The sequence below is a fragment of the Rhinoraja longicauda genome, chromosome 33, assembly GCF_053455715.1.
Source record: "Rhinoraja longicauda isolate Sanriku21f chromosome 33, sRhiLon1.1, whole genome shotgun sequence".
NCBI lineage: Eukaryota > Metazoa > Chordata > Chondrichthyes > Rajiformes > Arhynchobatidae > Rhinoraja > Rhinoraja longicauda.
In genome coordinates this window covers 16,385,028-16,399,101 of record NC_135985.1, presented here as the reverse complement: position 1 = coordinate 16,399,101, position 14,074 = coordinate 16,385,028, and the positions used below count along the sequence as shown (strand labels likewise).

General features: G+C 47.1%; 1 protein-coding gene across 1 annotated transcript in view; it reads left to right on the top strand.

Moving 5' to 3' along the window:
• Positions 1-6,280: 6,280 nt before the first annotated feature.
• Positions 6,281-14,074, top strand: part of adamts7 (a disintegrin-like and metallopeptidase (reprolysin type) with thrombospondin type 1 motif, 7) — a 140,988-nt gene continuing 133,194 nt past the window's right edge. Inside the window, exons 1-2 of the mRNA XM_078427091.1 lie at positions 6,281-6,583; positions 7,504-7,874. Coding sequence (XP_078283217.1) covers positions 6,481-6,583; positions 7,504-7,874 — 474 coding nt within the window. The 5' untranslated portion in view covers positions 6,281-6,480. The remainder of the gene's footprint in view (positions 6,584-7,503; positions 7,875-14,074) is intronic.

Below are 14,074 nucleotides of genomic sequence, written 5' to 3'. Positions count from 1 at the left end.
CGAAGATCTCGGAGAAAACCCACGCAGGTCACGGGGAGAACGTACAAACTCCTTACAGTGCAGCACCCGTAGTCAGGATCGAACCTGAGTCTCCGGCGCTGCATTCGCTGTAAAGCAGCAACTCTACCGCTGCGCTACCGTGCTATGCTAGGTGCTTCTAAACAACAGCCAATCAGACTGTACCCTGACCCAGTAAGAGCTCTTGACTCAACACACAATGGCAGTGATGCTGAATTGAGTCATTGTCCATTATCCACCACATAGCTAAAGAGAACGCAATCCAGTGTAGAGGAAACTAATGAATACTTGAAGGGGAGAAATTGAAGTGGTTCAGAGAAAGAATTGGCCTAATTAAAGATGCATCAAAGAGCTGGTACCACCAGTCTATTGGGATGCCGGCCCATTCTGTGCTGTAGGTCTTGATCGTTCTTAAAATAATGTTAATTTCTAAATATTATCTGATTCAGATTTTTCTTTTGTCAGTAGAGTTAATTTAAAACACAGGAACATTTTAAATGTAGACCAATAATCATAGCATATGGTGGGTGCGCATTTTCTGGTCTGCCTTTTGTCTACAGATACACAAGTCAGCAATCAACAATCAGGCACAAAGAGCACATGCAATGAATTGATTAAATGGCTCATTGTTGCTTCTTCATATAAGTGTTCTGTGAAAGAACAGACATCCATAGTGACAAGAATTGTAGTCTGCAGTGACCTGGAAGATCAGATTGAAGATATTTGGGTCTTAGTTCCCACTGATAATAATTGATTAACATGATTCCACGAAAAGGCATCTATGGGCTGCCAGAATATTCTTGCTCATTCTGTTGCAATCACAAAAGTTTAAGAAAGGAGAATAATTGTATTTATCGGACTTTATGCTCAACAGATCCCTGCTCAGAAAATAAAGCAGATTTACCAGGAAATTGCTTGGAGCTACATGTAGGAGCCATTTATGTTTAGGCTAGCTACTGTTGGCGTATTATAGTATTTTGTCTAGATATATCTTGCCATATTATTTTGGACACTTGGGGGCAGTCATTAGATGCACAGGGTGGTCAAGTCAAGTCAAGTCAAATTTATTTGTCACATACACATACTCGATGTGCAGTGAAATGAAAGTGGCAATGCCTGCGGGTTGTGCACAAAAATAATTACAGTTACAGCATATAAATAAAGTTAATAAGTTACTAAACATAGCACAAAAAGTGTCGACAAAAATTTAGTCTCTGGGGTTATCAAAGTTGACAGTCCTGATGGCCTGTGGGAAGAAGCTCCGTCTCATCCTCTCCGTTTTCACAGCGTGACAGCGGAGGCGTTTGCCTGACCGTAGCATCTGGAACAGTCCGTTACTGGGGTGGCAGGGGTCCCTCATGATCTTGCTTGCTCTGGATCTGCACCTCCTGATGTATAGGTCCTGCAGGGCATAAGGGAGTGGCAGTCACAGGGAGGGAGAGCATACAGTTCTCACCAGACCTGGACAGACCAATGACTGGACAGACCTGAGACCTGGATTAGAGGGTTTCAGCTGCAGGGAGAGGTTGAATAGACTTGGATTGTTTTCTCTGGAGTGTTGGATGCTGAGGGGAGACTTGATAGAAGTATATAACATTACAAGAGGCATGGATAGGGTAGACAATTACAACTTTTTTCCCAGGGTGGAAATGTCCAACCTAGAGGGCGTAGTTATAAGGTGAGGGGGGGGGGGGGATTTAATGGAGGTGTGGGGGCCAGTTTTTTTTTACATAGAACGTAGTGGGGACCAGGACTGCATTGCCAATGGTGGTGGTGGAGGCAGACGCGATAGTGGCATGCGGGGTGCTTTTAGATTGGCACATGGAAGTGCAGGGAATAGAGGGAGATGGATCATGTACAGACAGATGAGGTTGAATAGTAGCCATGACATAATGGTACAGATGATAGAACCCATCTTCCTGGAGCCTCATAGTTGCAAGGAGCTGGATTCAGTCCAGATCCAGATAGTATCTCCATCACTTTGTACACTCACCCTGTTTCTATGTCAGCCTCAGCCAAATGTTCCAGTTTCCTCAGTTAATTACTCCTAATGTGTAGCTGAGTGGTAAGGGAAGTGTATGAGAGAGAGAATAGTTACAGGAAAAAAGACGGGGAAACCAGATAATGGGATTATTCCAGAGCTGGCATAGATTTGATGTGCCTAATGGCATCTTTCTCTCTCGTGGAAAATATAAGAAAAGGTTCTGTATACTATCAACACGGCTGGCCAGTTCTCTCCTGTTTCTTGATTAACAATTAACTCTCAAGGAAACACATGTTCTGGTCAGTTAAGGGCAAGGCTCTCGACTCTAAATCTCCCTCCACAGTTGCCGGCTGACCTGCTGAGATACTCCAGCACCTCTCCCATTATTTGGCTCCAGATTCCACATCTACAGTCTCTTGTACCTACATGATCTGGTTGTTACCTTGCGTTTTATGTGCACTTTTCTTTCAGAAATCTGTGGCAATGTTTCCAGTTCTTCATAGCTTCTGAGTGGCCCAGAGATGCACTGGTCTTAAAAAACATGTGTACATGCACACTCTTGTTTTATTAATAAAGTTATGTAATATTTTCAATACAAAGGAGGCGGAATTATATATTTAAGTAATGTTTATTATGAAGACTGGTAGAATGCAACAGAAATTGTGTTCAAGACATCAGATTTTCATACAGAAGAAAATCGTAAAACCTCAGGTGCTGGAAATCTGAAATAACAACTGGAAAGTGCTGGAAAAACCCAGCAGGTCAGGCAGTATCTGTGGAAAGAGGTGCAGTTAATATTTCAGATCGGAGACCCTTTATAGAACATAGAACAATATAGCATAGGAACAGGTCCGTCCACTCACAATGTCTGTGCCGAACATAATGCCAAGATAAACTAATCTCCTCTGCTTGCATGTGATCCACAACCCTCCATTTCCTGCATATCCATGTGCCTAGCTAAAAGGCTCTTCGTCAGAGTTGATGATATTTTCTCACCATTTTCTGTTTTTATTATTGGTTCTTCGTATATATGGACTCCATTCTTTCTCCATCTTAAAGTTTCACTTCGTGCATTACTGGAGCAATTTGGGTGCAGTGGTAGCAATCTGCGAAATATCTAGTGGTTGTTACCAGAGTGGCACCACTTATCATGCACCACCAGGACCTCCTTAACCTAGATGGATGAGGGCAGCCGCTGCACAGAAATGCCACCATTTCCAAGTCACACACCGTTCTGATGTGAATATATGTATCGCTGTTCCTTCATGACTCTGGGTTTAAATTCCCTTCTGAACAGCTCCGTGGAAGCAGCTTCATCAAGGTGCCTGCGGGGGTTCAAGACGGTGGCTCACCCCGACCTCTTGAAGACAATTAAGCACAAGGAATGAGTTTGCCAGCGGTGTGGCATCAACGTGGAACAACCAGGCTGGTGCCCTGCTGACGCATTAGTCATCAGTCATTGCCTGGCAGGCTGCTGTTCTCACACTTCCCACTATGTGGCTCCAAACGCAAGCCTAGAAAGCCAAGTCAAGCTGCAGAGAGGTGTGGAGGAAGGAACGGCAGATGCTGGTTTTAACCGAAGATAGACTCAAAAAGCTGGGGTAACTCAGCGGGCCAGGCAGCATCTCTGGAGAGAAGGAATGGGCGACGTTTGCCAGAGAAGTGTTTTCCAGGAAGCCTCCTGCCCCACTGCTGCTGAGTCCTGAATAGAGTCACAGTCACACAGAGATACAGCCAGAAACAGGTCCCTTGGTCCACTGTCCACACTCACCATCAAACACGCATTTGTATTATTCCTAATGTAACTCCTATTTTATCAGTTTAATTGAAGTTTAGTTAAAGGCTCAACATGGAAACCGGCCCTTCGACCCACCGAGTCCATGTCGACCACTGATCACCTATTCACACTGGTTCTATGTTATCTCACCTTTCTCATCCACTCCGGACACACTGTGAACAATTTACAGGGACCAATTAACCTAAAAACACACACGTTTTTTTAAATGTAGCAGGAAACCAGGGAGTACGTGCAAACACCACACAGACAGCACCTGAGGTCAGGATCTAACCCATGTCTCTGGTGTGGTGAGGCAGCAACTCTACCAGCTGCACCACAGCATATTCTTTAAACATTCACACAAACTCTTCCCCCCCCACCCCCCACCCCTCCCTCCATCTCTGTCCAGATTCTACCACTCACATACACGAGAGACAATTTCACAGTGGACATTTAACCTACCAATGCGTATAGAAAAAAACAACTGCTGGAGGAACTCAATGGGTCAGCCAGTGATTGTGGAGGGAAATGGGCAGATGAAGTTTCGATTCGTGATCCTTCGTTAGACCAATTAGAAATGTTGTCTGCCCATTCCTTCCACAGATGCTGTCAGACCCACTGAGCAACTCCAGCAGTCTGCTGTTTGCTCAAGATTCCAGCATCTGCAGTCTCTTGTGTCTTTACTATACATATATGTGGGAGGAAACTGGAGCGCCATGTGAAACCCAGGGAGGACATGCAAACTCCACACAGACAGCACTGGAGGTCAGGATGGCATCCCACTCCGTGGAGCTGTGAGGCAGCAATATTGCTTGTTGCACCATTGTTGTGCCATGCCAGTAATATGATATATTCACAAAATGCTGGAGTAACTCAGCAGGTCAGGCAGCATCTCGGGAGAGAAGGAATGGGTGACGTTTCGGGTCGAGACCCTATACTACCAGTAATATGATACATCTTTAAGAAGATAGGAAGTGCAGCAATTCATGAAACAGTATCTTGGTTTTTAGTCTCACTTATGTGAAATACACACCTTACACCTAGTGCCTTAGAGTCTTTTACTTTACTTTGGTAATACAGTGCGGAAACAGGCCCTTCAGCCCACCGTGTCCGCACCGACCAGCAATCTACACTAACACTACAGTAACACTATCATACACACGAGGGACAATTTTACAATGTTTTAACCAAAGCCAATTAACCTACAAACCTGTATGTCTTTGTAATGTGGGAGGAAACCCCCCAAAAACACAGAGTCATAGAGTTGTACTGTATGGAAACAGGCCCTTTGACCCAACATGCCCATGCTGTCTAAGGTGTCTCATCTACACTAGTCTGATCTGCCTGCTTTTGGCCCATATCTCTCTAAATCTTTCCTATCCACATACCTGTCCTGAAGTAGAAAGAAGAAACGGTATCCATATATTGAGGGTCTAAGCAGGGAAATGGTAGAGAGAGAGGGGTAAAGCAGCTGAACTGGGAAATAGTTTGATGACAATTCGGGAGGAGTGGAGAATGTTATCAAAACAAAAAGTAAATGGATGGGAGCTTCAAATAATGTCTCAGGTTGTTAAGTGTGTGAATCCATGTTTGAGTGAAACCTTATGTTTGTGAAGGAGAGTTGTCTGTGTGTGTGTGTGTGTGTGTGTGTGTGGGGGTGTGTGTGTGTGTGTGTGTGTGTGTGTGTACCTGTACCCTTGTATCAATGTTTGAACATGATTCTATGAGTGGCACAGTATATGGAGTATCTGTGTGTCTGTATATATTGTCTCTATTTTGTATATGTCATTGTGTTTGTGTAAGTTCAAGTGTGTTCATTTGTGTATCAGTGTATCATGACTGTCTTTGGGTGCATGTGAGGGAGATGATGAGTGTGGGTCGGTGTATTGTGTGTGTGTGTGTGTGTGTGTGTGTGTGTGTGTGTGTGTGTGTGTCGGTGTGAGCAGGGGAGGGGGAGATTATTGCATTGTTTGTGGGTGTGAGCAAGGAGAGGGAGAGGTGTGGGTATGTCGGGGAGATGTGTACAATGTTTGGGTGTGAGCAGGGAGAGGGGAGATGTGTGTGTTTGTGTGTGAGCAGGGGGAGGGAGAGATGTGTGTGTTTGTGTGTGAGCAGGGGGAGGGAGAGATGTGTGTGTTTGTGTGTTGGGGTGGGGAGGTGTGTGTGTTTGGGTGTGAGCAGGGGAGGGGAGATGTGTGTGTTTGGGTGTGAGCAGGGGGAGGGAGAGATGTGTGTGTGTTTGTGTGTTGGGGTGGGGAGGTGTGTGTGTTTGTGTGTGAGCAGGGAGAGGGAGAGGTGTGTGTGTGTTTGTGTGTGAGCAGGGAGAGGGAGAGGTGTGTGTGTGCTTGTGTGTGAGCAGGGGGAGGTGTGTGTGTTTGAGGAGGGAGGGGTGTGTGTGTTTGTGTGATGGGGCGGGGAGGGGGGAGATGGGGGCGGAACTCTATACAAATAACTGGCGTCTGGTCCGGCTGATGAGCTGCAGAGCGCTGTGGTTGAGCCGCGCTGTTGGCACCGGCCCGGCTCCCGCTCCCCACAGTCCAGCCGCGACCCCATCCCGTCCCATCCCATCCCATCCCATCCCATCCCGTCCCGTCCCATCTCGCTGCTCGAAGGGGGGGGGGAAGTGTCCGGAACTTTGTGGACGGGGGGACAAGTCCCGGGACCAGGCGAACTGAACTTTAACGGGGCAGCGGCGGGGAAGATGCAGAGACTGTGGAGCGGCAACAGTGGCAACTTAATCCACACCCTGACAACTTGTATTGCCCTTGTGTTGACTGAAGGACTGTCCGAAGGCAAGTGGCAGGGTAGGTGCCGTGCCCCTCCCCTCCCCTCTCCTCCCCTCTCCTCTCCTCTCCTCTCCTCTCCTCTCCTCTCCTCTCCTCTCCTCCCCTCTCCTCTCCTCCCTCTCCTCCCTCTCCTCCCTCTCCTCCCCTCTCCTCCCCTCTCCTCTCCTCTCCTCTCCTCTCCTCCCTCTCCTCCCCTCTCCTCTCCTCTCCTCCTCCCTCCCCTCTCCTCTCCTCTCCTCCCCTCTCCTCTCCTCTCCTCCCCTCTCCTCTCCTCCCCTCTCCTCTCCTCCCCTCTCCTCCCCTCTCCTCTCCTCTCCTCTCCTCCCTCTCCTCCCCTCTCCTCTCCTCTCCTCCTCCCTCCCCTCTCCTCTCCTCTCCTCCCCTCCCCTCTCCTCTCCTCCCCTCTCCTCCCCTCCCCTCTCCTCTCCTCTCCTCTCCTCTCCTCTCTTCTCTCATCTCCTCTCCTCTCCTCTTCCCCTCTCCTCTCCTCTCCTCTCCTCTCCTCCCCTCTCCTCTCCTCTCCTCTCCTCCCCTCCCCCCCCCTCCCCTCTCCTCTCTCCTCTCCTCCTGCCTCCTCTCTTAAAGCCGCATCATTTCGTTCCTGGGGGGCTGGGAGGAGGCGTTTGTTGTTGAATAACTGGGAACTCCACAGCAGCTCCGAGAGTCCCAACTCCTGCACTGGTCGCGTAGTTGGTATTTCCAACAACTATTGTCCACTTCATACCGTCTTTGCAACTCGCGTAACTGCGATTTTCTCAAGTTAAGAGAACCATTGGGATCTCTGGTGTGTAAAGTTTTAGTTGTTGCATTTGATTGGGAGATTGTTTTGCATCATAAAGTTGCATTTCGAGGTGTGCCTTGGCGTGTACATGATGAGCAAGCGTGAACGTTAGATTGATGAATGACTATTGATGGGCGCTTCGTGTTTCCTCCCCCAGAGCACCACCTCCAAGCGCTGTCCGAGCCGGAGCTGGTTTACCCGGTCCAGGTTGACCACCTGGGCCGCTACCTGTCTCCCGATGAGTCTCCCCCCCAGGTGAGACAGGTGAGGCGCCGCGAAGTGGCTGCGGAGCGGCCGCCCGGCCCATCCGTCTACTACAAGCTCTCCCACAGGGGCCGCCAGCTGTACTTCAACCTGACCGTCAACCAAGCGCTCCTAGCCCCTGGGTTCGTGGCCGAGAGGCGCTACGGGGGCATGAAGGGGGCCACGATAAGCCAGCACCGGCCAAATAGCTGCCACCTGATCGGGAACGTCTGGGATGCGGCAGCGGAGAGTGGGATCGCCGCTATCAGCACATGTCATGGACTGGTAAGCACACCTGTTCACCTGTGCACACCTGGCGCAGGAGGAGCTCTGGTGCAATGAATTCCCGCTCCACTCCACTAGACCTTCGCTTCAGTAATCAATATTTGTGTAACAGCCTCTACGACGAGGGCACGTTTGGGAATGTCCAGTTTAAAGGGGGAGGTTAGGAACAGGAGCGGGTGGAGGCCAATCGGCCCCTCGAACGGACTAACCCATTCAGTAAGACCACAGCTGATCTGATACCACATTCCCATTCACTCCCCTTGCCTCTAGCCCCTTGTTTTTCTCCACGAAGTTATTCAGTTACTTGATCTCTATGGTTCTCTGGGGCAGAGAAGTCAGGGTTAACAAATCACTGAGGGAAGAAATCCCTCTACTTCTCTCTCCCTCTCCCTACCTCCCCCCTACCACCCCCCCCCCCCCCACCACAGGGAAAACCCCTCAGAATTAACCCTGCAATTCTTCAGAACCATATATGTTTGAATTAAATCACCTCTCTTTCTTCTCAATTCCAACTTCAATGAGTATCAACCCTGTCCATTCAACTACCCTTCATATATCAGCCTTTTAACATATATTTGAGTCGATATCTGGATAGGTGGGATTTAGAGGACGATGGGTCCAATATAGGCAAATAGGACCAGCCCAGAATGGCAACTTGGTCAGCATGGACAAGGTGGGCAGAAGGAGACACAATGAACTGCAGATGCTGGTTTACAAAAAAACACAAAGTGCTGGAGTAACTCAGCGGGTCAGGCAGCATCTGCGGAGAACACGGATAGGCAACGGGGGCTTATTTCTGTGCTGTGTAGATCTAAGATTCTCAGAGTCTTCATCCTCGGAATTAACCCAGTGAACTTTCCCTCTCATGGAAATATATGGCTCGTTATTTATGGAATGCAGAAACAATAACTTCCATTCATAAAATGCAGTTAAAAGAGATAGAACTGTCACATGAGCATCGCTAAACAAAAAACCTTTGCCACTCTGCCTTGAGCTGGGGTTGGTCATTCCCTCAAACCCCAACAATTAGGACAAGGTCATACCCTTCGAGCTTGCTCCACCATGCACTGCTGAGAGTTACCAAATCCACTTTCTCGCCGAATCACCACGTTCCTTGATTCCTTCAGTGCCTGACTGATTTCAGCTTTAGATATTCCCGCAACAGAGTCCACAGAGTTGAGAATCCCACAGATTTACAATCCTCTGAAAGAGGAGAGTTTTCTTCACATCAGCTCCATGTGGCCCGGGACTAACTGCTGGTTGTAAATTGTCCAGCTGGGAGAAATGACCTTTCAGCATGCCCCCTACTAGAAAGTTTAATATTTCACCAGGATCATAACAGTATATAACAGTATAACAGAACTTTATTGTCACTCGGTATAAATACCGAACGAAATTTCAGCAGTCACAAGACACAGCAAAAAAGAAAAGAACACAGGACACACGACCCCAACATCCATCACAGTGACTCCAAACACCCCCTCACTGTGATGGAAGGCAACAAAACTTCCACTCTCTTCCCCCCGCACCCACGGACAGACAGTTCGACCCCTACCGAGGCAAATGACACGCACAGCCCCCGCAAGGGGATGGAAGGCCCCGCGGCCGAGCCGCCTCGGGCACCGAAACGTCCCGCTGCCGCACCGGGCGATGTTAAGTCCAGCGGCCGAGCTGGACTTCTCTCATTCTAACATGTAGATAGACCCACCTAGTCCAACACTCCTCAGATGTCAGGATTTTCATCCTATGAATTGATCAGCTGAACTCTCATTGAACCCTTTCATTTCTCCATTGCTCAACTGGACATTGCCACAGTGGCCAAAATTTAGAATCTCTTTTTTTTTCCCAGTCAGTCTTAGGATGATGTCCCCAGACATTTCTGGTCTCGGCCATGCTGTAGACTATAGACTTTAGAGATACAGTGCGTAAACAGGCCCTTCAGCCCACTGAGTCTGCACCGATCAACGATCACCCCGGATGCTGGCATTTGTCCTATACACTAGGGACATTTCACAGAAGCCAATTAACCTCCAAACCCGTACGTCTTTGGAGTGTGGGAGGAAACCGGAGCACCCGGAGAAATTCCACATGGTCACAGGGGGAACATATAAACTCTGTACAGACAGTGGCCGTAGTCAGGATCGAACCCGGGTCTCTGGCGCTGTAAGGCAGCAACTCTACCGCTGTGCCGCCCTAACTACGAACTGTAGATTGCAGTTCTTCCCTGGCAACAGTCTTAGGCTAATCTGCTGCAATCTCAGCATCCTGTTCAACTCTGAGTTGAACTTCCGAACGCATAGATCCTCTATGCAAATACGACTTACTTTCCTTTCTGTTACATCAGCTGTCTCATTCCTTACAACATCCCTTCTATTCTTGCCACTTGCTCCTGGAGGATGTTTTTCTAAGTCAAAAGCACAATATGAGACCAATATTCTGTGACTGGTTGTGAGAGGGAAGTGACTGGAAAATCCATCTGGAAAATATTTTTATCCCACCATGCAGAATGAAATAAAAATGTAAAGTCCTTGTTCACGATTGACTTTTTAGGAAAGCAGCCTACTGATACTTAATAATCTGTGATTCTGGGTGCTTAGGGTCATATAACACTTAGTTGCCTATTCAACTGGCCCTGTGACCCATTTGCATGAAGCACGAACTGTTATTCCGCATGGCTGGCAGACCTTTCTGATGGTCAGGTGGGAACTCCTCCTTCTTTACACATTAATCCCAGTTTTTGTTCTCCCTACATTTTCATGAAACTTTTCACAGATTCCACCACCCACTTACACACTAGGGGCAATTTACAGCGGCCAATTAACCTACCCACCCGCACTTCTTTGGGATGTGTGAGGAGACGAGAGCACCCAGAGAAAACCCACAGGGAGAACTTGCAAACTCCACGAAAGCAGCACTCAAAGGCAGGACTGAACCTGGGTCTCTGTGAGGTAGTAGCTCTATTAGCTGTTCGACTGCGTGAGTGTGGAAGTGTGTATGTGTGGAAGTGTGTATGTGTGGAAGTGTGTATGTGTGGAAGTGTGTGTGTGTGAGTGTGTAAGTGTGTGTGTGTGAGTGTGTGTAAGTGTGTGTGTGTGTGTATGTATGGAAGTGTGTGTGTGTGGAAGTGTATGGAATTTGGGAGTCTGTAACTGAGTTTGCAGCTATGTGCAAGTGTGTGTGTGTGTGTGTGTGTGTGTGTGTGTGTGTGTGTGTGTGTGTGTGTGTGTGTGTGTGTGTGTGTGTGTGTGTGTGTGTGTGTGTGTGTGTGTGTGTGGAAGTGTGTGGGTGTGTGGGGAAGTGTGTGGAATTTGGGAGTCTGTAACTGAGTTTGCTGCTATGTGCAAGTGTGTGTGTCCTTGAAATAGTATGCACACAATATATTATAGATATATGCATGAGTACATTTGCACACCTGTGTTGAATAGGATTGTGTTTGCACAAGTGTGTGTTAATGAGAGCATGGGTAGATGTACATAAGAGTATATGTGCATGTGCATTGAGATGGTGCTTTACCCAGTTCACTAGGAACTCGTATGTGAAGAGTGGCCATTAGGTCTGTGCCAGTATTGCAGACTGGGCCAGCACCTTGGGACAAAAGAAACCAGAGGTGAGTTGTGATGTGGAGTGTGTTTCCGATATTACATGGGTAACAACATGCCAAAAAGTAATTAATTGGTTCCAAAGTGCTGTGGGGTGTCTTGAAGTCATGAAAAGTGCTCTAGAAATGCAAGACTTTATTTTCTAAGGGGATTTGTCCATGTCTCAACAGGACATTCATTTACAATGATGTAATAACATTATTATGTCAGCAAGTGTCTGCCCATTTAATAAATGTGCAAGTTGAGATCACGAATAGGGAGTTGGTGAAACAGATAGGAAACTGCTCGATGTAACTTCACACGTTGAATTTCCAAAACCATATTAAGAGACTGGAACTCGGTGCATCACTGTCACACAAGGAGTTAAGTACTATTTAGGTAATTCCACCCACAAATAAACCCAGCACAACCTTGAGTTGCTTCTCATTTCCTGCACATAACTGCTAGGCTTATGACAAACAGCAGCATGATTCAACATGGGACTCAATCTGCTTCATTTAGGGAATGAAAGTGCTTTCATAGATTTGCAATGCAGGTCCTCAATTTAGAAATAGCTTCATTTTAATCATAACTTATTTTGAGAAGAAGCCAACATCTTGCTGAAAGAAATGTCACAAAAAATAGCTCAATGTTACTCAAGGTCTAAATTTAACTTTCAAGTCTGGGCCTTTTCTTACAGCTGATGAACTGTAGGCACCAATTCACTCGTAGCATGCACTAAATATAGGTGAGGCATCAATAAATTATAAATGCTGATACAACAGGACTGGCAGTGATTGATAGAGATGGACTCAATATACCAGGCCTGAGAGAGCATGACTTCCAGGAAAGGCTGGTTCTAAAAATCCTACACTGATATGGTACAGAAACACTCTGGCCAAACTATCAATGACTCCATGTCAGAAGCAGGTTCTCCTTATTTTTCAGTTCAGATTATTCATGCTATACTTTTGATCCTTATAACTTTAATTTCTCGGATTGCAAGAGCTCGGAGAAAAACTTTGGAGACATTTAAAGCACTGGCATTAACGCCACACTTTCTTTGAACAGAGTTCAAAAATATTGAAGGAGGGGAAAATGCCGATTGAGGTTTTTGGAGGTGTGAGGTCACGTGACGACACCTTCAGGAATGACCACATCGAGGCTGCCTCCTGCTCTCATGCAGAGCTCGTTGGTTTTCATTAATGTCACCACGAACTTCCACCCTGCTCACAAATTTACCTGGACTATCTCTGACACTCTCTCCCTTTTCTTGATCTCTCTGCCTCCATCACAGGGGACAGACTATCGACTGGTGTATACTACAAGCCAATGCACTGAATTTAAGATAATGCATTGAACATTTTACGTTGTTAGCTGGTGCCTTGCTTGTTTTTTTTTCTGAAGAACCCACTCAAGGTTCCCACAATGTTTAGACAATAGGTGCGGAGGAGGCCATTCGACCCTTTGAGCCAGCACCGCCATTCAATGTGGTCATGGCTGATCATTCTCAATCAGTACCCCGTTCCTGCCTTCTCCCCATACCCCCTGACTCCGCTATCCTTAAGAGCTCTATCTAGCTCTCTCTTGAATGCATTCAGAGAATTGGCCTCCACTGCCTTCTGAGGCAGAGAATTCCACAGATTTACAACTCTCTGACTGAAAAAGTTTTTCCTCATCTCCGTTCTAAATGGCCTACCCCTTATTCTTAAACTGTGGCCCCTTGTTCTGGACTCCCCCAACATCGGAACATGTTTCCTGCCTCTAACGTGTCCAACCCCTTAATAATCTTATACGTTTCGATAAGATCCCCTCTCATCCTTCTAAATTCCAGTGTATACAAGCCTAGTCGCTCCAGTCTTTCAACATATGACAGTCCCGCCATTCCGGGAATTAACCTAGTAAACCTACGCTGCACGCCCTCAATAGCAAGAATATCCTTCCTCAAATTTGGAGACCAAAACTGCACACAGTACTCCAGGTGCGGTCTCCCTAGGGCCCTGTACAACTGCAGAAGGACCTCTTTGCTCCTATACTCAACTCCTCTTGTTATGAAGGCCAACATTCCATTGGCTTTCTTCACTGCCTGCTGTACTTGCATGCTTCCTTTCAGTGACTGATGCACTAGGACACCCAGATCTCGTTGTACGTCCCCTTTTCCTAACTTGACACCATTGAGATAATAATCTGCCTTCCTATTCTTACCACCAAAGTGGATAACCTCACACTTATCCACATTAAACTGCATCTGCCATGCATCCGCCCACTCACACAACCTGTCCAAGTCACCCTGCAACCTCATAGCATCTTCCTCACAGTTCACACTACCACCCAGTATTGTATCATCTGCAAATTTGTAATGGTACTTTTAATCCCTTCATCCAAGTTATTAATGTATATTGTAAATAGCTGCGGTCCCAGCACCGAGCCTTGCGGTACCCCACTAGTTACTGCCTGCCATTCTGAAAGGGACCCATTTATCCCCACTCTTTGCAATACAATAATTATTTCTTATACAACAGCACCAAAATCAGAGAAAGTTGCTTGTAGGACCATGCTATGAAGGGCCATGCTACATTACAGTCGTGACTAACTTCAAAAGGATTTAATTAGATGTAGAGC